At 40.3% G+C, this 25,135-nt stretch overlaps 4 protein-coding genes across 4 annotated transcripts; 3 read left to right on the forward strand and 1 right to left on the reverse strand.

Annotated features, from left to right (window-relative positions):
- Positions 1-2: 2 nt before the first annotated feature.
- On the forward strand, positions 3-1,935 carry LOC134181232 (uncharacterized). Its single transcript, XM_062648476.1, has 4 exons — positions 3-103; positions 161-1,017; positions 1,624-1,723; positions 1,799-1,935. The coding sequence occupies exons 2-4, from the start codon at positions 161-163 to the stop codon at positions 1,832-1,834; spliced, it is 993 nt and encodes a 330-aa protein (XP_062504460.1). The 5' UTR covers positions 3-103; the 3' UTR covers positions 1,835-1,935.
- LOC134181224 (RIMS-binding protein 3-like) lies at positions 1,729-22,395 on the reverse strand. The gene is made up of 36 exons (XM_062648465.1): positions 21,947-22,395; positions 17,592-18,182; positions 17,269-17,388; positions 17,042-17,188; positions 16,628-16,729; positions 16,353-16,427; positions 16,214-16,279; positions 15,661-15,867; positions 14,976-15,059; positions 14,848-14,916; positions 14,711-14,794; positions 14,135-14,185; positions 14,008-14,070; positions 13,783-13,935; positions 13,653-13,721; positions 13,450-13,587; positions 13,191-13,394; positions 11,189-11,224; positions 10,871-11,122; positions 10,746-10,814; positions 10,307-10,375; positions 10,134-10,226; positions 9,905-10,078; positions 9,476-9,553; positions 9,305-9,403; positions 9,141-9,218; positions 8,720-8,797; positions 8,129-8,199; positions 7,964-8,075; positions 7,279-7,542; positions 4,795-5,496; positions 4,192-4,434; positions 3,154-3,288; positions 2,898-3,094; positions 2,267-2,401; positions 1,729-2,083 (listed from the first exon to the last, which is right to left on the reverse strand). The coding sequence occupies exons 1-36, from the start codon at positions 22,181-22,183 to the stop codon at positions 1,954-1,956; spliced, it is 5,475 nt and encodes a 1,824-aa protein (XP_062504449.1). The 5' UTR covers positions 22,184-22,395; the 3' UTR covers positions 1,729-1,953.
- On the forward strand, positions 11,509-12,297 carry LOC134192477 (uncharacterized). Its single transcript, XM_062661219.1, has one exon. It carries the CDS (start codon positions 11,536-11,538, stop codon positions 12,211-12,213), a length of 678 nt encoding a protein of 225 aa, XP_062517203.1. The 5' UTR covers positions 11,509-11,535; the 3' UTR covers positions 12,214-12,297.
- Positions 22,396-22,604: 209 nt separating the features above from the next.
- Positions 22,605-25,074, forward strand: LOC134192307 (uncharacterized). The gene is made up of 7 exons (XM_062661032.1): positions 22,605-22,676; positions 22,749-22,899; positions 23,095-23,191; positions 23,868-23,938; positions 24,007-24,099; positions 24,208-24,276; positions 24,805-25,074. Exons 1-7 carry the CDS (start codon positions 22,634-22,636, stop codon positions 24,851-24,853), a joined length of 573 nt encoding a protein of 190 aa, XP_062517016.1. The 5' UTR covers positions 22,605-22,633; the 3' UTR covers positions 24,854-25,074.
- Positions 25,075-25,135: the final 61 nt, after the last annotated feature.

Below are 25,135 nucleotides of genomic sequence, written 5' to 3' on the forward strand. Positions count from 1 at the left end.
ACGCTTAAACCACGTGACAACTTGGCGGGTCTTGCCGTTTGAATTTGTTTGTCAAATGTTGTAGTCTGTTGGTATTTTCAAGCTCTATCTGTCATGAACTAAGGTATTGTGTTAGATTTCTATTATTTCGTTTTTGTAAAAGAAAGTGTTTGTAATCTAGATGCAAAGCAAATGGTATCGACTAAACGAAGAGCAAGATCCTCTTCTTTCACAACACTTAATATCAGACAGTGAATCAGATGATTCTGTTTCTGATCATTCTAGAAGATACGAAATTGTTTCACGACACAAATTATCCGGGATTTCTACAGACAGGCAAAGGGGCGTGGTGACATTTGAAAGAGAAAGTAGCAAGTCATCCTCGACTGTTGGAACGACGGATAACGAGATGCAAAGCAGCAGACTAAATCGACATCCGGACACAAAGACATCACATGCTTCTAGCTCTGCTACCAGTCTTGATGAGTTGTGGAGGAGATTTATTGGACTGCAGATTATTGCGTTGGAACAAGCTCAAATGAATAAAACTGATAGTTCTCATCGCCAGGTTATCAACAGTCATCGTAATCAGCTAGATGTAAGAAACAAAAGCAGCACAATTCCGTCACACAATAAGCAATCAGCAATGTTAACATTGACATACAAACATGACAATAAAGTTGCAATTGAAAGAAACGTAACGCCATCACATGTTGCTGTGAGCAAAGAGGGAAATCCAGTGGCATTTGATATCTCACCAGGTATTTCTCATCATTCAACCAGACCAAGTCGGAGTGTATCATCTTTACAACCAGTCACTTTGCAGGAAGCTCTACTGCATCACAAGCCAATGTTCGCTTCTCAAGTTAACAAGAGACAGAAGTTAGTTCGAGAAAAGAGAATGAGGGTCGTTCAAAACAAACAGTTTGTTGCAAGAGAAACTAATAAGCCAGTTGAATGCTGGTCCTTTGCAGAAAGACATTATAGACCACAACAAAGGCACATAGATGCCAAACAAGCCATCCAACACACACGAAAGTAAGCAAACATGATGGAAATTAAATGTCATGCAGCTGAATGAGCACGTGACATTTGCATTTGAGTCTCTCTTTCTTCCTCCCCTCCTCCCCTCCTTCCTCTCCTCCCCTCCTCCCTCTCCTCCCCTCCTTCCTCCCTTCCCTCCTTCCTCCCTTCCCTCCTTCCTCCCTCCCCTCCTTCCTTCCTCCCTCCCCTCCTTCCTCCCTCCCCTCCTCCCTCCCTCCCCTCCTCCCTCCCTCCCCTCCTCCCTCCTTCCTCCCTCCCCTCCTCCCTCACTAACCTTTCCTCCTGTCACCCCTCCTGTCATCCCCTCCTCCCCTCACTTCCTCCCCAACCTAAGTGTGTTACTTCCAACTGACCGGAAGTAACACACTATGTGACTGTCACTTCATTACTACCTCTCACTCACCTGCTTGATCGATTTAGTTGCTCATACAATAAGATGTCTATACGTGCATGCACTGGTAATACAGTAACCTGCCTTCTACCTTTTAACCGTTGTACACTACCTTATGACGGTTGATGTCGCAATCTGTTGCTACTGAACTACCTACTGTATTGCATTCAAGTCAGTGTGTTCCTGAACTCTTGTCTTTACTACCACAGATTATATCAGCAGCTTCCTGAAGTTAAAGCCAAGCAGCTGGCTGCAAAGCAACGTGCACAACAGCAAACCAACCGTCTCAGAGCTGCCCTTTATGGCCAGGTCAGTAGTCTTGACAACTCTGTTTAGTATTGCTATAATTTAAGTGATAAACATACATTTATAACACATTTCTAGCAAGTGCGGCAAAGATTACTAAAATCAGCCAGATGACACCCAACAACAGAACAAGAAATGGACAGGCTTAGCAACTCAGACTGCTTTATTGCTCCAATGTCTTGCTTAATAGTACGTAGATAACTCATCTTGTTCACTTGTGCTATAATTTAAATCTATGACGGCGTCGAAGAATGGCTTTTACTTGTGCTTCGTGTGATGCCTGATATCTGTTTGAGTATCCGCTTCCCCTTTGCAAAGACAGAGGGTTTCTTACTAGCCCGCTTAGCACCTCCACTTGGAACACTAAAAGAAGAAGAAAAATGATACATAGACTCACGATTGTTCCTACTCTTAGTTCTATAGATTCCTGTCATTGAGGTATCTTTTATGTACGTTACAGCACAAACTTGGTATTGAAAGAAAGAGTGTAGTGCCATGTACTGAGCACATGGTAACTCCCACTTAAAACACCACACATGTGATTACCTTTCGTCTGAAGTGCTTCCAAATGATACCTTCCTTGTTACTGAAGCTCGACTGTTAGCTGAGAGATCCGATGTAACATGAGGCATCCCCGGATGTGCTTCAACAAATGAAGTCTTGGCATCAGTTGCCGTATCACTACAATCAACGATCAATCACCTCTTGCTAATTTACATAATGCAACCAAAAATCCATTATATTTAAGGAAAGTAAAGCATTACTCTTGCCTCTTAATAAGGTTTGAAAGGGACATATGAAGGTATAGTTTTGGCAGTGCGACAAAATTTGTTGGTCGTTTATTTAAAAACAAGTATGCAATAATCATTCATCTAATAGAATGGCAGTAAATATGACAACAAATGTAATGGTGACAACAGCTGCTACATAGTAGGTTTATGGTAATTCTGGTTGATCCTCAATTTGTCAATGTCATGCCGTTGTCATCATCGTCTCCAGCTGTATGCATACTGTCACAGCCAGAAACTACCACCAAATATAATACCTCTCCATCCAACCAATGAAGCCAGTGAAGAACACATGACAGTTGTATGTTGTTTCAACCACATTTTATGTGCCAATAGACAACAGCAAATGACCATTTGGTCACATGACACTGAATATAATCAAGTTTTACCTTGATACGTCTGACAAGTCAGAATGCGACTGGAGGTCTTCACTGTCACTGAAGTGAGGTCCACCTGGAGATGTTGAATTGCCAACTCGAAATCGTTGCTCGTGTGCTTTCCGTACCATCATTGAACGCTGTTGTCTCCAAGCACTAGAAACTGGCTCAACGAAATTAGAAGGCACCAAACCAAGCTGGCCATTCAGCTAACAAAAGACATTTTAAATACACATGACACCATTGCTATAATGACAATTTCACTAACTTTGGCACTATAAAATCCATCTTCATTTTCTTCTCCAAACACTTTGATGAGGTCTCCTTCTTTGAACTCTAACTCAGCTTCTGGATCAGGATTGGGTGACATGGTTGGAGGATGGTAGTTATAGAGAGCTACATGCTGACACAAAACAACTTAGTTGAGGAGGAAACAGATGACAAAGAACAGAAAGGCAATAGTAACTTAGATATTTCAGGCAAACAACTACTGAGTACTATAGTTCTACTTCTACGTAGAGGAACACACAGAAATCAATTTAAGAACCCAAGTGTGACACCGATAACTGAAATGTAGCATAATAAAGTCAAGCTCTCTGTTGCTGTCTTGAAGATTTTGAAATCTCACAAATGTCCTGGGAGACACCAACTCTCTATGTCTTCTTATTGGACCAAAAGATAACAGTTTGCAATGTTCCTGTGCAGAAATATTGCACTAATGGAATCTAGCTCACTTAATTTGTAAAACAAAGTTAGGCACCTAATTCAGCACTTTGATGCACTGTTCACTAAACGGTGAGATTTTGTTGTTACTCAGCTCCTACCCAACAGGCCTACAACTTCAGATAACTGGAGTAGCACTCTTACGTACCACAATTCCACAATATCAAGCAACGATCAGCTGTATAGTACGTTAAATGGAGCTTGTGTTAACAGCAACCGTTGGATTGATAAAACTTGCAACAAAGCTGAATGTCAAACTTTGGTAATAATGAACATGTAGGTAGCCTTTAAACAAGTGATTATGAAAAAGTCAAAAAGAGATGGACAATGCCTTCCCAAAATGATGACTAGCTTGCACTGATTAATCATGGTAACACTTTATGCACATAGTAATACACAATGAACATGAACAATACTCATGACTACATGCAGACTGGAGTTTTAAGAAAGCTATTCTATACAATTAAGGAGACGCTTATAGCTATAATGTAGTGAGACAATCAGACAGATAGACATGCAAACGGACAAAAAGAAATCTTGTTTATGAATTTCTCATTCATTAAGGTACATCAAAACTTCTTACCATGCTAAATGGTTCAATGCCATCATTAAACGTTGTCACTGAGTCTCTATCTACTGAGTTTATATCATCATCATCATCAAGATGCAATGGAGTTGATCCCATAAAAAGATCGTATTGAGAAGATGTCAAAGATGATCTTCCACTGAATTTCATTGAAACAACCTGTGATACACGACCATTCCTGCCAACAGTCTGCAGTCCAATTTGCCTTGGTGACATCACATCGATATTTTCCAACAGAGCCTATCACAAGATTATAATACATAAGGTCACATACATAGCAACTCAGCAGTCTTCAGATTGCAATTTAAATTTAAATTAAATTGTAAAAATGTGACACATCAGACGTTCGTATCCAACACTCTCAGCTCATAATCATGTCTCCAAACAATTTATTTCAACCATTCTTTTCTTACATATACAATTAATTTCAGAAGAATATTTCACATTACATTATATATATCAGCAGAGGCATACTCAACTAAATTAATTAAAACAATAATCCAAAAAATCATTTTATTTGGACTAAATAACTTTCATCACTATTGACAATAAGGAAAGACTTGCACCAGCAATTAATATTTAACCAATCACACTACTCACCTTTGTTTTTTCAGCACCAAGCAGAAGTGAGTGCTCTTCCTCATCAACATAAACCTTATAACCAGCAACAATAGTCCCATTGCTCTTTCCAAGTGGTGAGAGATCTGGTGGTTTCCAAGCAACAAGAACACTGTCATCTAGTTGTCTCTCAACACACAACTGATCTGGAGGGTCAGGATCATCTTCAAGTATGTCACCTTGCAAACTTAAACTTCCATTCAAATCTGTTTCCTCAGGTAGACTACTAGCCAGACCAAGCTGTTGGGAGCTATAAGTTGGAGAATTCGAACTCTGATCACGTAATGTTCTTGTTTGTGGCACCACATCCAAACTAGCAGTTTTGTTGATTGTACGTGATTTGCACAAAGGATCGTTGATGTCTAACTCTTCAACAAAGTTTGCAGGAATAAGACCTTGCCGACCCTCATACTCAGCCAAGTACATGCCACTTTCATTCATATCACCAGAGATGGCAATCACATCTCCTGCCTGTAATTTCAGCTCAAGTTCTGGCTGTTGTGTAGTACACAGAGCATCAGGGTCATAGTCAAATAAAGTAACAAACATTCTCTTGTTCTCCATGAAAGGAGAGCCAGAACGATGAGAGAGACGAGAAGACGTGTTTGAGGGCTGAACACTAGAGGTAAAGCTAGACCTCTCATTTGCCATTCTAATCAATGGTGATGGGGTACCTTCAGAACCCTACAATTCACACACAAATCAGTAGCTTAATTAGTACATTTTAAAATGTATTATCTTAAAGTATCAGATTCCCACAAAGCTTTAATTGTTTTGTGCATAGCAGTTCTCCATACAAGTACATATTGCATACTTATGTTTTTAAAAACAACTTGTAATATTTTGCAAAGCCTCTACAATGTCTTAAACTAAGTACTTGATTCGCTGGTTCAGCTTCTTCGTCTATTATTAAAACTCTGTTGTCAACTGACTGCTAGAGGATAAACATAAACTACTAAAACTATGGTCTAAGATATTACAATAAATATTACATATGACTACAGATGACCCTTTCCGGTGACAGCAGTAAGGTATTGTTTCACACAAACATCTCACTAGCTTGTGCCTGTTTGGGTGTCAAACTATGGAGAAACACACGACTACAAATGATTATCAGGCTAGGTACACACACACACACACACACACACACACACACACACACACACACACACACACACACACACACACACACACACACACACACACACACACACACACACACACACACACACACACACACACACACACACACACACACACACACACACACACACACACACACACACACACACACACACACACACACACACACACACACACACACACACACACACACACACACACACACACACACACACACACACACACACACACACACACACACACACACACACACACACACACACACACACACACACACACACACACACACACACACACACACACACACACACACACACACACACACACACACACACACACACACACACACACACACACACACACACACACACACACACACACACACACACACACACACACACACACACACACACACACACACACACACACACACACACACACACACACACACACACACACACACACACACACACACACACACACACACACACACACACACACACACACACACACACACACACACACACACACACACACACACACACACACACACACACACACACACACACACACACACACACACACACACACACACACACACACACACACACACACACACACACACACACACACACACACACACACACACACACACACACACACACACACACACACACACACACACACACACACACACACACACACACACACACACACACACACACACACACACACACACACACACACACACACACACACACACACACACACACACACACACACACACACACACACACACACACACACACACACACACACACACACACACACACACACACACACACACACACACACACACACACACACACACACACACACACACACACACACACACACACACACACACACACACACACACACACACACACACACACACACACACACACACACACACACACACACACACACACACACACACACACACACACACACACACACACACACACACACACACACACACACACACACACACACACACACACACACACACACACACACACACACACACACACACACACACACACACACACACACACACACACACACACACACACACACACACACACACACACACACACACACACACACACACACACACACACACACACACACACACACACACACACACACACACACACACACACACACACACACACACACACACACACACACACCACTCAACATGTACACAAGTATGTAATTGCTGTACTTCAATCATGCACATTACGATCTAGTTTAAAATAAAAACATGTTATATCATACAGTAGTAGGTGGTAAGCCATTTCTCAGGTGAGCTTCATCTATTGTCCTTAATGCTTCTGATAAATCCATTGAGCCCATAGAACGATTCTTCCTCATATGTTTATGGCCATGAAATTCCATTTCAGTTTCTTCTTCATCAAGGCCGGTCAGATCTTCCAATAAGCTGCCAGTGATTGCTTTCTTTAATTTTGTTAGCTGAGTATTCAAGTCAGTGATGATATCATCCTTAGCTGTGCTTTTCCTCTCCAGAAATTTATTTTCAGCCTATAATACAACATCTGTTCATTGCAGCTGTTTTCCTTCCAATTAAATTACTATCTATCTTTTATGAGCTTACCTTCATGCAAAACTGTTGCAACAGTTTAATTTACTCAATGTCAATCAGCAATTTGCCAACATGCATGTGTGTTGTTACATGAAAGACAATGCATACGTACATGTATAAGTAACTGTTTGAAGCAAAACTGTAAGAGTCAACACAAGGTAGATGTCATCTTGTAAAAATTAGACTCTCCATTCTTAATCAACTACAGTAGAAAACGTGCTTCACACAAATGTATGCATAAGACGTGCAGCACACAGACAAATGGAAAACGGGTGCAAAGGAAGAATAGAATAAGCAAAAATTTTGTACTTCAAACAACTTTACAACCCCTACCACAAACTGCAATAATGATTAACTGACTTGCAAGGGAGCCAGCCGCCTTTCTGCCTCTGTTCGTCTCCTTATTTCATCCTCCAACATACGCGATGTTTTTTGAAGATCTTCAGAGTACTGCTCGTAATCACTAGCCCGCCTAAAGCTTTCTACGTTAGTCATTATCATACTAGCAAACAGTCGTACTACCACCTTCCCTCCAGATCCTTTATCTTCTCTTTCATGTTTGTACTTTTTTCAACAGCAGCATTCAAATCTTGAACCTACAAATGAACAATGAAATGATATCAACACACAGAGAGAGATTATTCAACTACTACTCAAACACCATAAATAAACTCTAAGAGTAAACAAAACACACTTTGAAAAAAACACAAATTACACAAACAGAAAAAACCAACATACATCTTAAATGACAGTGTGTTCATATGTGCAAGCATACATGATAATTGCATGCACGTGTGTGTGCACATGTGTGTGTACGCGTGTTGACTCACGTGAGCCTGGCAGTGTCCGGTTCCCATATGACACTTTCAGCCTCCTGTGAGGCTGAAAGTGTCTTCCCGTGAGGCTGAAAGTGTCCTACGGGAACTGGACACTGCCAGGCTCACGTGAGTCTGGGAATGAGGCTACGTGCATGCATGTGTGTCTGCAAGTGATTGTGTATGCATGTCTGTCTGTGTCCACTACCACAGTTGCATCGAGTAAGTCATATAACGTAAAGAATGCAGATATTATGCCAAAACCAACAGTAACGGCACGAAAAACACACACAAATCTGACCTGTTGTGTCAAAAGAACATTTCTTCTTAAAATTTCATCTCTTTCTCGTTGCAATCTGTTCAAATCTGACTGTCGAGCCTAAATACAGCAAAGTCATCATATCGACCAAACTCCACACTGGCAAGCAAGTCAGTGATTACAAAATCTATCCTAAACACCAAACTGCATACATGCACATTGCTTCAAATAATAATTCAATTAATGAAGTGCATTGATTACTTATTATGGCCTACTTATACTAAAACGAATGATTCAGCAATGTCTTCACAAGCCAGTGTGTTGAGAACAACTTTAGACTATGAGTTACTCTATTCAATGATGTTGCATGGCCTCATAGTTTAGAGCACTCCAGTGAAGATTAAAATACAAGCAATGACAGGCACATTGCACGTGTTTATGTGTACATGTATGACATGATCACCTTTAGCACACCATCATTCTCTTGCACTTGACTTTGCAACTTGGCATGACTCTCCTCTACTACACTCAGCTTGGCCATCTTTAATACAAAAAGCCCACATCACAATTAGCCAGTAATGTAGTAACAAACATTGTCGTATGTTCTAAATGTGTAATGGATATTACCTCCTTTGTTAGTTCCATGTTTTCTTTCTCCAATGCTTCGTTTCGATTTTTCAGCTGTTCTACTTGAGCAGCAGTTTCTTCTAATGCCTTATTTCTCACCTAAACATTAAAACGTATATTCATCTTGTGTATGGAGTGGACAATTACATGCTCCAGCAAACGAATTCTGACCTCCAGAGATACTAAACTCTCTTCTGCTTGTTTTCGTTGAGTCTCAGATGCTTTTAAGTTCTCAGCTAAAGCACTCACCTAAAGTCAAGCCCAAAACAGAATAAGACAGAAACCATCAGTAAATTTAGTATTATCATTCACTTCATCTCAAACAGGCTCTCTTTAACATTCAATTCATTTTTAAGAGTGTTGCATTCGCACGTGTTGTAAACCCACAGCTATTTTTGTTTACAGCTAACAACTGAACTGATTAATTGTAAACAACTCAACTATATAATCACTATCAATTATTTACCTATACTAGTCTACTGTAACTGAAATGTCATAATCATCATACTAATTTATGTACGTTCTGTGTTGCTCACTATTTTCAGTTAGGGGTCTGCCACTATTCTCTATGTCTCTTATTTACTTCACTGCAAATCCTACCTCTGCTTCCACTTCATCTATCTTTGTTGTATAATTGGTGTCCATCTCATTATCAAGTAAACCTGAAGATAAATCATTTCTGCCCAATAAAACATCATCCAAAGGAGGGCCAGTTTCAGGAAGTGGTGGTGCATGCTCATTTTCACCATGGCCAGCTCTACAACGTTCAAGCACCTGAAAACAAGACATCAGTTCTAGTTTCATTATTTCACCCACACTTCTCTCCTACATGTTTGTTTGGCAATTCTCCTTCAACTTCATCCATATGCCTCAGTGACAATATTTTCTTTGCTTCTTGCTCTAACAGTGTATGTTGTGTGCCCTACGTGAAAACACCCCAACAAACATACAAGTTCGATCAACAGCTACAACACATTGAGAAAATACATTACTTAGATGTACCTGCATTAAACTTTCCAGCTCTTTAATTCTGTTTCTCAAAACATGCCTGTACTCAGTTGCTTCGCCCTCCTGTGATAAACAGCATAATCAAAATTGTTGTACAAGATAGATCAATATGCATCACACCACCATCAATTGTAATTATACAAGCATAAACACCAACAACTCCACACAACTAGGGCATCACAATCAAGCAGAACTATAGTACAATAGCCATCAAACGCAGCTTTAGTGAACAACCTTATCAATTTACTGTCAACAATTCATTACAAAAGTTGTAAGCAATACAAATCACAAGAACAATACTAAGTTACACTCAAACCACGTTCACTCTACAGAGACAAATTCGCTAGTACATACACTTACACAAACTTGTCACAACTGAAGATGTACTGTGATTGTATTGTATTGATTAACATTGCCTACAAAATATTCTCACCATATCATCACAGACAGACAGAAATGCAATGCTGCTAGTGTCCAATGACATCAACTCAGCAGGAGCACCCTACACAACAATCATCATCATCATCAGCATCCATCCTTCTTGAAACAAAATTAAACCTTTTCTAGTTCTATCAACTGGTTTTTCTGTTCTTCTAGTTCTTGTCTTAATTGTTTCTCTGTTTCTCGTAATTCAACAATTCGATTTTTGAGTTGGTCTTCATTGTTTTGTAATGACTCCACTTTCTCATGTAGTTTGTGTTCATTGTCTCGTAATGTCTGCACTTCCACTTTCAGCATACAATCATTCTCACGCAGTGTATTGATTTCATCCCTTTGAGTCTCTTCACTCTCTTGTAATGCTTTAACACGCTAAACAAATTGACCAAAAACTACAAACAAACTCTGTTAGCAAATTTATTAAGATTGCTATATCACCTGCTGAGATTCAGTCAACACTTGATGATTTGCAGTCTAGAAAACATAACCACAGTTTTAAAATCTACCTTCACATTATTACATTTGCTACGTGTCCTTTTCTGCTTGTTAGCGTGTTTGCCTGCCTGTGTGCCTATCTGTCTGTCTGTCAGTCAGTCAAATTTTCATATATTTTATACATCAAAGTTAATAATGTCTGTCTGTCTGTCTGTCTGTCTGTCTGTCAATACATGTATTTGCATATTGCAATTGCTAGTACAGGCTAAATATTGTCCGTCTGTCTGTCTGCCTGTCTGTCTGCCTGTCTGAACGCACTGAAGCCGAATGAATTTCGTGTAGCGTCTTGTATGAGGTTGGGTGCTGGTTTGCCTTTCAGCCGGCTGCTTAAGACGTGTGACTGTGGAACTGAGCTGGATCGCGAGGGCTATCACCTTTTGACATGTAAATATGGAGGTGGACCTGTGTGGACGCATAACTCCATAGTGTCTGCATGGAGTGATTGCCTAAGCGATTTACTCATTCCCCATCAAATAGAACCGAGACAGCGATTTGTAGACAACGAAAACCGGCCTGACATCACGCTTTACGACACTGACACTGGGATCACAAAAGAATGTGATGTTTCGATAGCTCACCCTTGGAGCAAAGACATTATTAAAGGTGCAGCCAGAGAAGGTGGCCATGCAGCAGCTAAACGAGAGGCAGCAAAGTCAAAAAAATACTCAGAGGAATCGCTTGCGGATGGATCGAAGCCTATAGTTGTCCCACTCGTCTTTGAACACTTCGGCAGGTGGGGCTTAAAGGCTGACGAGCTGATGAATGAACTGGGGAAGAAGGCGAGAGGCTTTGATGGAAGAAGAATTGCGGTAGAGTTTAAAACCTTCTGGAGGAAAAGACTGTCTATTACTCTTCAAAAATGCAACAGCAGAGTGATTTTGCGGAAGCTGTCAAGGCTTTCTGTGCGCTCATTAGGAGATGACAGTGTTTTGGGAGTAGATAGAGACATTCAGTGTTTTACTCATTAGCAATAGTCTCGGACTACAAGTAGAACATTTCATTTTAACAATAACTGTTTGTAGTAGTGAAGATTGTTGACAATAAACTTGATCCTGTCTGTCTGCCTGTCTGCCTGTCTGTCTGTCTGCCAATGGTAGTATATTTTCTGTCTGCCTGTCTGTCTGTCTGCCTGTCTGTCTGTCTGCCTGCATGGAGGCAGTCCTGTCTGGTCTCGTGATATTATTGTTGCTGAGTGGTCTGCTTGCCTAACGGAGCTGGGTATTCCTCATCAAACAGAACCAAGAAACAGATACCTACAAACTGATGGAAGACCAGACATTACATTCTACGACATTAATTCTGGTGTCAGCTATGAATGTGATGTTTCTTTGGCTCACCCTTGGAGGAAAGACATAGTGAACGGAGCTGCAAAGGCATGCAGACATGCAGCGACAAAATGGGAATCAGAAAATGTTACAAATATTCAAAGGAGATCTTGCCAGATGGATCTAACCCTGAAATTGTTCCGCTAGTCTTTTTAGCATTTCGGCACATGAAGATCACAAGCGGAAAACTTACTGCATGAACTGAGAAGAAAGGCAGGGCTCACTGAAGGAAGACGAGTAGATGCAGAGTTTATGTCATATTGGCAACGACGTTTTTCTGTGACTCTCCAGAAATGCAATAGTAAAGTTGTCTTGAGAAAGTATCTAAGTTGTCAACACACAGACTAATGGAGGATAATGTAGTTAGCAGAGACAGATACATTCAGTGCTTCACACATTGAAATAGCTGAACTTGTAACTTGTTTATGAAGCACTTTCTTTTAATTATTGAAAAATCATGTATTCTAGTGAGTAGATATGCTGTATCCTAATAAATATCCTGCCTGCCTGCCTGTCTGTCTGTCTGTCTGTCTGTCTGTCTGTCAATACATATATTTTCAAAGAACAACACTACTACATTCTGTCTGTCTGTCTATCTGTTTCATCACTCCACATCTTACTAAATTTATCTCTGCTGCAGTCAATCTTTCGTTAAGTTCCCTGTTGTCCTCCTGAACCATCAATAATGCACCGGTTGTTTCTTCAGTTTCTCTAACTCTTTCTTGAAGTTCTTTCACTTGTAACTCCAACGTTTCAACCTGTTTTATGTTCTGTTCAGCTGCCATCCTCTTTGTCTCTGCCTCGGTAGTAGCAAATTGCAGTTGCTAAACACATCATATTGTTATTCACTGCAATACTGCTATTGCACGCACTTCTTACTGTTTCAAGTTGTTCTACAGCAAGATGAATGTCATCTGACTGCCTTCTCTTTACATTTTCAAGCTCTTCTGTTAGCTGTTTCACCTCAACATCATGTGCATTTCTTAGTTCTAAGCTTCTAGTTTCCGCATGTGCAACCTTAAAAACAAGCAACCACAACACAATCACCATTTGCTAGCAAACAGATAATGAAAGTCTCTTACTGCAGCAGACAGGGAATCTATGGTTGCTTGCATCTCCACTCTTGTTGAAACGTCAGCCGTTTGAGCTACCTGCATCACCAATAATAAATTATATTACAACACAAACTGCCCATCATAAGCACCAATGCACCTCAACATCCTTAAGACTTTTTCTAAGTTGTTCTATTTCTGCTTGCCTCTCAGCAAGCTGTTTAGCATGCTCCTTATGATCTGCTCGTTGTCTTTCAGATTCCAACAATTCAAGCTTCAAGTTTTCCAACTCTTGTCTCAAATCAGACACGACCTAATAAAATGCACAACACAATGTTTCAGTTTGCATTCAACAACCCTAACCATAACGCAAAGTCAAACATACCTGCTCCGCATCTTCTCTTGCAGCTTTGTGTTCAGCAATTTCTGTAACTGATTCTCGTAGTTGCTAGACACAGAAGACTAACCTCTTAAAATCTATCAGTTACATACATAATTGGCAAATGGCTGACCTCTTGAAAGCCCAGAAGATCTTGCTTGTTTTCACCAGATTCATTTACTGCCTGCAGCAGCACACAAACATCATAATCTCTGCACTAGTCAACGTATACGTTGTCAATATCACATTAACAAATCTTATCACTGTAAACTTGCTATTCTACATACAAATAATCCCTTCAGCATTCTCATTTATTCAAAACGTGTCTCCATAGTTCCCAAACTTCAAACATGTCAACTGACACTGAGTTTTCAAACCTCTAAACTTTCTCTATAAAACTGCCACATTCATATAAAAAAGTATGAAAAATACTCCGTGTAATATGTTGGTTTGTAGTCTCCTCTAATGGAGCAAACTACACAATGCTATCAAGAAATATAATCTGTGCAAGTACGCTTACTCTCTGGGTAGTAGTAAGTTAAAACTTTCAAACTTCTTACTAAAACTAAACAAGTGTTACAATCCTAACTCTTAACTTCACAGTTAATTGAAGAAACTGCATGTTCCTCTGCTAATTTATGTACGGTAGATATATTCATTCCTTTGGTAATTGAACAAGGCAGCAATACAATAAAATGATAAGCATTACCTCCTCCAGCTCTTTTTTCAAGTTTGTTGCTTGCACTTCATTCTCCTCAAAAGCTCTTGTCAACTCCGACTCAGCCTGCTGCAGCTGCACAACAATTTGTATGCCAATCCCACACATTATCAGATATCAGAACATACTTTTGTCTCCTGTTCTCTCAGTTTCTCCTCTAGTCTTTGCTTTTCCTCACTAACCATCTCCTCAAAATTCTGCAATGGGAAATGTTATCATAATGTTTATCCAATAATCTGGCCCACATTCTGCTTACACGAGCCTGTTCTTTCAACTTTGCTTCAAGAATAAAGACTTTACCATGAGCTTCAGACAAGTCCATTGTCATACGTTCTTTCATCTGCATAAGACATATTGAAATGTGATCAGTCGTTACATACAAGAATCCATGCAACCACCACTATTTGCAAGAGTGCTCAGCAGCTAGAACATGCAAAAAGTTAAAAAACTCTTGTTCAATAACAAAACTTCATGTATCACATTTTCTTCCTATGCCCTTATAGGTCACAATATTGAATAATTCACCTTCCTGTTGTACATTATCAGTAAATTAAAAGCACAAAACTGTTCAGACATAATACTCCTGAGCTATAGCAACATGCAATAATTACAAGTACAGGTGTACACATAGTAATAAATCACATCAACGAAGAGTAAAAGCAGAAACTGCAACATATTTTTTCAATAGATGTCACGGCTGCAACATTCCCACTTTGGTATCATCATAACAAATCAACAAAGAGAGAAACAACATTGATTCGACAACTGCAGAGCACAGGATGGGATCAAGATCACATTTTCTATACATCTAAATCATATAACACCAATTGAGCATGTTATGTTAAGTTATTGTCTAACAGGTTATTTGGAACACTGACAGGTGGTAATCTACTTAAACCTGCTCAATAGATTTCCACACAAATATTACAATTTAAGATTACCATCTTTTCTCTTTCCACATCAACATCTGTTCCCAACTTAATTTGCATCTGAGCATACGATCGCTCCAGTTTCAGTCTTTCCTTCATGATCTCTTTATACTTTTGTTCAGTCTCATCTTTATCGAACACGGCTTGATCCAAGTCTTCATGTAGAGTGCTGCCCATAGACTCTTCATCCCATGATTTACTCAAACCAGGACTTCGTGTCTAAGACGTCACAATGCTACATCTTATAATACAAAACACAGCAAACAAAGCTATTGTTTGCAGTGGTCATGCATACATAAACGTGTAAAATTTCAATCCTTAGTTGCACTCAAAATACAAAATAGCTGCAAACATACACATCCATCACAATCATCTGTGTTGGAACACTAACAACTAAATAGATAAGGAGTTGTTGCACGTTGTAAAATGCGTGTGAATCCAATATGTACAACACAGCATGACAGAATATAAATGCAAACTTACAACAAACCCGCTAGCAAATCACAAACACACACAAACTACCCGTAACAATAAGTAACATAGAACACCTCTTCACTAGACTTACCTGATCTCTTTCAATCATTAATGACATTCTAGATTGCTTCACAACCTCCAGACGCTTCTTGAGACGCTTGACAAAGCAGTTACCCATCAGCAATAAACACAAGTAGATGTAAGAGACACACAACACATAATGGCCATACTACATTCTTCTCCTTCAGTTTAGCTATAGTGTTCCTTTGCTCTTCCAGCTGCTGATTTCGCATTTCAATTTCGTTCTAAACAAACACAATTTGTACGCTATAGTTGACTATTTCATACCTTTGTAAATCGTTCATGCAGGCGTACTCTTGTTTGTGTATTTGGCTCTAAAATCTGTGCTGTTTATCTACCTCTGCATTCTCGCTTGCTTATCTGCTCTGCCTTGTCTGTCTACTTGCCTTCTAATGACACTATTCACTAGTATGATTTCAGATACCTTGTAACCAGCCAACTGTCGTTCTCCTATTCTTGTTGGCTGACGTTTAGCACTTTTCTCCAGTTGATCAGTTTTCTGCACTAATGCATCCCTCTCTTCTCTCTGTCATAAAAATCAGTATCACTATACTCAGAAGGCAAAACCAGCCACCCGCCTTAACATTACAACAACAACAACAACAATAACAATAACCACCACCACCACAACAACAACAACAACATTATATAATATACAATCTACTAGCAAATAAATCTACTGATTGACAAACACAGAAACAAAGCCAGTTAAAATCAACGTACTAAAGAAAATGAAACAGCTGCAGTGTAAAATAAAAATGCAGAAATCATCATGACCAATGGACAGACAAGACACATGCACACAAACAAACAAATGACAAAAGGGGCAATTCTCTACCATAGCATCTGTCTCCTCCTTCAGTTTCTTCGTCTTTCTGTCAAGGTCTCTTACTGTTGTTACCAGTTGGTTGTTTTTCTTCATCAACTTCTCACATTTTGATTCCAGCGGTTGACTCTTGCATTTTGCCTCATTTAGCTCATGTTGCTAGAAAATAACAAAACATGAAGATATCAACTAAACAAGTACAATCACTGTGCTGACTAAACTCTTAACTACAACTTTACCAAGTTTTCCTTTTCCCGAGTGAGAACACCATTCTTCTCCTCTAGTCTTCGATTTAACTGTGTCAGCTCTGCATTGTGAGCAATGCGCCTTTTCTCTTCATCGGTAAATCGTTTCATGTGCTTCACAACACAACAAAGCTTAGCTCTCACATCAACTGTTGTAAAAATTTCTATTGTCATTCCACAAAAAAGACAATCTCTTCAAATTACAAGTCAACACCACTTGATGTGCTTAAGATCCACAAAGATAAATGTCTACGAACTGACATAGATAAACAAAAACCCACATACATACACAAGTTCTCTTGTGTGTTATAACTTACAGTCGGTGTAGTAACTGCCTCAAAACTTAAATCTCCCAGTCCTGGAGTTGCAGCTCGTGGACTTTTCTTTTGCCATGATTCTGCTTCCTGAACTCTTTTCAACTTCTGTTCAAGTTCTTCCTTCTCTGCTTTCAGTACGGCCGCTCTTCTGGCCACTCCCACCAGCTCCTGCTCTTTTTGGTGAAGCTGCCTCTCTTTGCTTTTCAGTTCCTCCGTCTGCTGCTTGCTGCTTTGTCTCGTCTCACGCCTCAGTCTCTGTATTTCATCACGATGCTCTTGATTCAGCTGCCTAATTTTTTCTGCTTTCTCACGGTCAGAATCAACAGCTATTTGCATCCTTTTTTCAGCATCATTTTTCACAGTCTGCATCTCAAACATCTCATGCATCAGTCTCTTCTTTTCGACATCAAATTGTTCTTGAATCTCGCATCTAGCCTGCTGATAGACTTGTGTTTTCATCAATTTCTCCAGTTCTGCTTTCTCTCTTTCGTGTCTGTCTGTCATTACTTTCATGTTCTCTTCGTGTTGCCTTGCCAACAACTGCAACTCCATCTCTCTCATTCTTTCCATGTCGTCTTTCTGCATTTGAAGCTGTGCAAAATGTAGAGTACATGATGACAATACAGAAAACAGTTGAGCAGTTCAAACAGAAAGATAGAAAACAGGCCACACACACACACACACACACACACACACACACACACACACACACACACACACACACAAAGATAAACAAAGAATGGAATCTATTATATACATACATATATTATGCATATCGCGAGAGATGTGCACTGGATGTAATATTTCACAAATCGGGACGTTTCGACCTGTAGTTCTTGATCAACCAAAAATATATTAAACATTTGTCTACAAACTGTTTAGTGCTTTAAATTTTTTGGTTTTCATGCATCTGTAAGTAAAAACTGGCCAACAGGACAACAGAAAAACAGACAGACAGATCCCGGATGTCGGATGGTGCAGCCACGAATATTTGAACGCTTTCAGGCAATGCCATGTCACAATTGGAAAGCTGTCCTTTCCCGTGTTGCTCCGTTTACGAGCCTTTGAGAAAAGGTTCTCTGCCATCTACGAGAAGCTCATAGTGCGGGAGATCTACCGAGTGACAGCCGTTGAGAACTTCAGTAATGCCAGTTCTGCCAAATATGGTTCCTAAAGTTGGGCCAGCACCAGTCTCAGTGCAAACAACGCCCACGAACATCAATTCCAATTCCACCTCAACGTATCAGTCTTCCGTATCAGCGCCCCTTTTGGTACCATCAGAGTCATCCATTCAGTCGTCTTTCTTGTCACCTCTTGTTCAGAATTTGTGCTCATCACCTTCAATGGTTGATGTAGATGAATCTATACGTGCATCTTTTGTTGAAGGTACTGATGCTCTAGATCCAGAATCGCTCGCTTGGGACTTTATCCGGGGAATTTCCGTCAACGATATCTTCAGCGAAGTACCACCAGCAACCATCAAAACTATCAAACCTAGTTTGAAAGTCTCTTCCCTGGATTGCTGTTCTTTTGCCTTAAAGAAAATCAGGCAACGACCGCAAGATGACACAGCATGGAAACTCCTGATGTTGCTGCCTCAGATGCTCCTTCATCCTCCCGCGAGGAGGCAGGGTTACGGAGAAAGCTCTTAAATCCAACTACAACAAGTTTCTCGCTTTCAATTGGATAGATCTTCTCCAAATTTCACCTCCTTCACGCCGCCAGCAAGCAACAGATCATCGTTTGTATGCTAGACAAGCTGCCTTGAACCTGGTTAGGATGGGCAAGCTTTCATGAGCAGCTAAAGCACTTACCAGTTCAGGATTGGCTCCAGCCAATAAGGAGACAACAAGCAAATTGGCCACTAGGCACCCGAAACAAAGTAGTGACCTTATAACAAATCAATATTCTACACCAAAGTTCACCAGCATCCTTGTGGGTCTAGCTCGGGTCCTTCTGGGTGGCGATTTGAACATCTACGTCTACTGATGGACAATGCCGGAACTGCAAAGGATATTTGCTTTGCTACTACTTGCATAGCAGCAGGAAAGCTTCCTAAGTCAGCTTGCGAGTTATTGTCAACAGCTCAACTTACCGCCCTTCCTAAATCCTCAGGTGATGTGCGACCAATTGCTATTGGTGAAGTGCTACAACGCATCACTACGAAGACTATTTGCTGTCAGCTCAAACAATCACTTTCCAAGTTCTTTGCCCCAATACAACATTGTGTAGCAACAGATGGCAGATCTGAGCTGGTTGTAAACCACATACGTCTTCTCTTGGAATCTAACAAACATTGGTCACTTCTGAAAACAGATGTCAAGAATGCTTTCAACTCCATCAGAAGGTCATATTTGATGCAGATGGTATACAACTATTTTCCAGAAATATACAACTATTTGTTCCAGACGTACTCTGATAGTAATCCGCTAATCTACACCAACGGTAAAACAGTATCAATGTTTTCTTCAGAGGAGGGAATCCACCAAAGAGACCCACTTGGTCCTGCTTTATTTTCATCATTAGTCACCACACATTGTTAGAGTTACAGAAGGCTAACCCAAACGTCACTTGCTTGGCATACTTGGATGATGTTTTTGTCTTGGGGCCAATTAATCCAGTTGTATCATCATCGAATGATCTCAGATCTTCCTTTTCACCAAGTGGATTGGAAATCCAAGACACAAAATGTGAATGGCTTTCTCCTACAGCATCGGTCTCTTCTGATGTCAGATTTCCTGTTTCAAATGAAGGTATCATTGTCCTGGGGACCCCAGTTAGTAACAGCTCATTCACTTCAAAAGTTTGTACTGACTTTCCACAGTGAGGAAGCTTACTCTGTGAACAATTGCTTCAGCTGGGAGATACACAGAGTGCCATCTTACTTCTTTGCTACTGCCATGCTCATCGTTTGTGTCATCTAATCAAGAACATTCCTCCTGATGGTCTACGGCCTGCTACGATTATCCATGATACACAAACGCAAACTACCTTTACCAAACTGCTGAACGTCAATGACATGACTGTTAAAGCCTGGTCACAAACTACTTTTCCAGTGAGGTATGGTGGTTTCGGAATAACTCCTGCAACTCAACTTTCACCTATTGCATTCGTCTCTGGTTGGGCTCACTCGTTGCAAGTGTACCAGACCGATCTCCAGATCTACAGCCACAAGTAGCTTCAGTAATCACTCAAACAATATCTCCAAGTGCTCAGGAAGATAGCATTAATCACCATCTACAGCAGTGTCTGTGTTCTGGTCAGGCTCTGACAGACCTCACCAGGTTAGTCACACAACTCAATGGTCTCTGCTTGGTCCAAATGTTTGAAACGTGTGTCACTTCCTCACACTATTGAGCCAAGAGACTGTTACAGCAGCTCTCAATCCAGACCTGACATAGCTGTCCATAAATTATGCAACTAACTTCAACGTTGAACTTGACGTCTCTCTGGCTCACCCATGAAGCTCAAAAGTAATTTCACATGCAGCCACAACGGATGGATCAGCAGCTTCAAAAAGGAAAGAAAAGAAGATCAAGAAGTACAGCAAAGAAAGGCACACTGGTGGACGTTCTCCTTGCTTGATTTCATGGTTTCAAACATTTTGGACGTTAGGGGAATAGCGGAGAGAAATTTCTTCACCAGATCTCACTAAGATCACGTGATGAAGATGGAAAGCTGCATTCGATTGAATTTAAAACATACTGGCGGCGAATACTGTCAATAACATTACAATGTTGCAATAGTAGTGTTTTTAGCTGAAAAGATTGACAGAATAGTTTGTAGTAATGACTCTGTAGATGATAGCTACAAACATCAGATGGCTGCTTGTTAGAGTTTTTATTCTACGACCACTATGGTCGTTTATCTTAAACTCTTAGTGTTATATGTAGCCGTTTCTGTATTAGTGTTGATGTTTTCAATAAATGCTCTTTGACAGACAGACAGACAGACAGACAGACAAGGCAGGCAGGCAAGCAGACAGGCAAGCAAACCAAGAGACATGCAGACAAATGTGCAGCTTGATTATATAAATTGTGTGTGTGTGTGTGTGTGTGTGTGTGTGTGTGTGTGTGTGTGTGTGTGTGTGTGTGTGTGTGTGTCACGTTTGACTAGCAGACTTCTAACCATTAGGGTTGTAATAGTCCAAGTGTATTGATATCTGATTGATATCTCTATTTATTTCACAACAATACAATTTGTATTACAATTAGTCGAGTTTATTCATAAGAACACAAAAACGAAACACAACAAACAAACAGACACCAACAAAACTACACACACAAACGCACGAAAGTAAATATTTCGTTTCCAATGTAAATGTCCAACATGCGCGCCATACATATGCAGTTCACCTCATTTACTCTTTCTTGATTCATTTTATGCTTCAAGTCTTCTCTTGCAGCCAGACCTTTGGCTTGCTCTTCGTCTCTCGCTGTTCGAATTCCTGCCACCTTCTCTCTGTGAGCTTGTCGACTCTGTTTCCTTTCTTGCTCTAAATCTCTTTTCAATTGACTCACATGTTGACGTAGCTCCTCGTTTGCTGATCTCAGATTAGCTATCGACCATTTCGACGCTCCTCCTCCCTCCATACTGCGAGGAGAGCTCGTCCAGGCTTGTAAATTTTACAACTTGTCGACTCGTTAGGCGGTCAATCTCAACGGTGTGAAAGTCCTTACTCTTCAACAAGTCGAGATGTCAAAATTTGATTGTCTTCTTCTATTTTACGAGTCCGCAGAGCAGAAACTGCTCAATTATCGTCGAGCTGTCGTTCTGTTTACAACTACAAAGCAGCAGCAACGACTCCGCCCCCTCCAAGATCACACTCCCGGATATTCGAGTTTGTACATGACATTGCATTGACTAAAAAACAATATTTTTGTTAGAAATCGTTTTGCGGGTATGTTTGCACTATACGAAAACCTGACGGTTGTATATCAGTTTAATTATGTCTATCATCTACTGTACTGTAGCCAGCTAATTTAATTCATTTTACCTCCGGTTACTATCCCGGATACTGTGCACCGCCTCTGTCATTTGTGATGGACGCAGAAACGGTGGAAGACGAGAACGGTGATTGCAGTGGTTAGTAATCTATTTGCAGCAAGTTGTTTTGTCAATTTTGTAATGAAGCAAGTTATTGTTTGTGCGATCTAGAGTCTTGGGTTGCTGTCAGCCGCGAACACGTTGCTGATGTCGACTACGAAGAGGGACGCTTGTCAACAGCGAGCAGCGATGAAAGCAGTGTTGAAGAGCAACTGGCTGAAGCAGTCGAGGAGAACGTAGAAAACGAGAGACAAACATCCGGGTTTGTCCGTCTGTCTCGTCTCGTCTTACAAACTTCTGAACTGAACTACATTGCGATGCAATGAATAGCTGCAAAATATTAAATTTGCTACTTTGTTGCATGGCCACAAAACATTTGTGCTACATCGTTGCATGTTTGGCTGCATTGCGTTTGTTTGCGTTGCAGTCTTGTGATCTATGACGTTATACTATCTAGGGACAGGCAAGGAGTGCAGGTGTCATTGTCATTGATAGATGATGAAGATGTGGCGACGAGCTCGAACACGCGCAGCAGACTTGAAGTCAGCAGCAAGGTGCAGATGTACTGATATTTAGCACTGAAATTTAGCCTTGAGATAAGTACACGTACAGCATTTGCTACATCCATACATCCGGGAATTTGTAACGGTTTCAGCTTTATTTACCTATTAATTACGTAATTACCTAATTGATAGCAATTTATGTTACACATATACGCAGGAGAGTCAACTGCAAACGTGAAGAAACATCAAGTTTGGATGCCTTGCAGGCAGTACACTGTACCCTCGCACACATAGTCCTCACTAAGACTTATCGTCCACTAGAGAACTAGTGGATTGATTCACTGTGGATACAGTTTTCACTGTGTTATGCAGCCATTTTGTTGCTAAGAATGTGTAATAAAGTTATCAAGCAGACGATTTAGTATCATAGGCTGTTTCCATGCACTGAAATGCTAGAAACCATGGATCCGCAACTGTGCTAACATTGTTGTTATTGTTATTGTTGTTGTCACACACAGAAATCTGGTGCAAGTACATACAGAGAATGCACACAAACAAACACATAACCTCCTATACAGTTGTTTATTATGATTTTCAGTTGTAGCTGTTCGGTCACGTTTTACAAGTACCAGTACACGACATTTAGATTCCAGAGGAAACTTGGCAAATATTCTAAGAGAAACTTGGCAAAGATTATTGTTTACACGCATTTGTTGGTCTACTGTAGATGTTGGGTGAAGAGGAAAGGCTGAGGAGATCTGCTGAGAAGGAGACAAAGGTGGAAGATCCTTTGAAAGAGTAACTTTTTATGCATACTCCAATGTGTTTACTAAGAAAAGTTAGCTTGCGTTTGATAACTTTTGCAGTGCACGTGAGGGTGTTGAATTGAAGAGGTCAAGAGAACATAGTAGTCAGACGAAAAGTTGGTTCAGTCTTCGAGGCAGCAAAGCGTTCAAGAGGTATGCTATGTTTCTATCTCTACAGCTTGCAGATCAAGTTTTATGCTTAAGTCGGACCTCAGTTTGCTCTCTAGTTGACCAGTGATATTGTGCTCATTTATGTTGCAGTGGTCTAGCTCTGTTCGATCGAGCTTTGCCGATGCTTGTCTGTACTCATCTTCTCTCGTTTGTCATTGGGTAAGCTGATGATAGGTGTTATAGCCGGTTGATGTTTGACACTACAATTTGTGACCAAATACATGTATGTTAGTGATGACCAATACATATACATACATATATGTTAGTACGTAATATACCAAGTGACATGGACGCATAGCATGCCAATTGTCAGACAAATGTGGTGTGCCTACTTGGTAATGCATCGCATTATTGACTGACACTGTAATCCAAATATGCATGAGTAATGGTAAGAAAGTAATAAGAAACCAAACTGTGTGCTTAATTAATTAATTAACTTAGCTGTCAATAATTTCAGAAAGCATGTGTCACTTACTAGTAGTAGTACAGTGTACATTAGATATCTATATCTCTTGCCCTTGGTCTGCTTCTTCAGTGAGTTATTGAAAACTACTATGCTATTGCTATGCATACTACAGTGTACTAACATGATAATTGCATGTCTGTGTTCCAGGCTAGATATGATCAAAATACGAGTGTACTGCTTTAGTGCAGTATAACGTATGATAATCATGAGTTGTGTTGCAGAGTCCTTGTTTGTCAGAACTGGTCAGTTCATTTCACAATTGCAAGATGACTGTTCACTCAATATCTTCACAATGACAGCAATTTGGACGAACTTAATGCCTGTAGCAATACAACAGCTGTGTATTTCTAGACTAACGTTTACCTTCTAGCTCCTGCTGACTGCTTGTTTGACACAGCCTTCTTTGATTAATTAAGAAAGTTAACTAGATAGCGTACAGAGTCAAAGCCTCAATAATTTATGTGCATGTGCGTTTACTCGCGCACGTGCCATTGCATTCGGTCACGTGCTGTCATTGTATTTGGGGAGTGGTCTGCTTTGTCTGCTACATAA

This window comes from Corticium candelabrum, chromosome 1 (assembly GCF_963422355.1).
Source record: "Corticium candelabrum chromosome 1, ooCorCand1.1, whole genome shotgun sequence".
Classification (NCBI taxonomy): Eukaryota; Metazoa; Porifera; class Homoscleromorpha; order Homosclerophorida; family Plakinidae; genus Corticium; species Corticium candelabrum.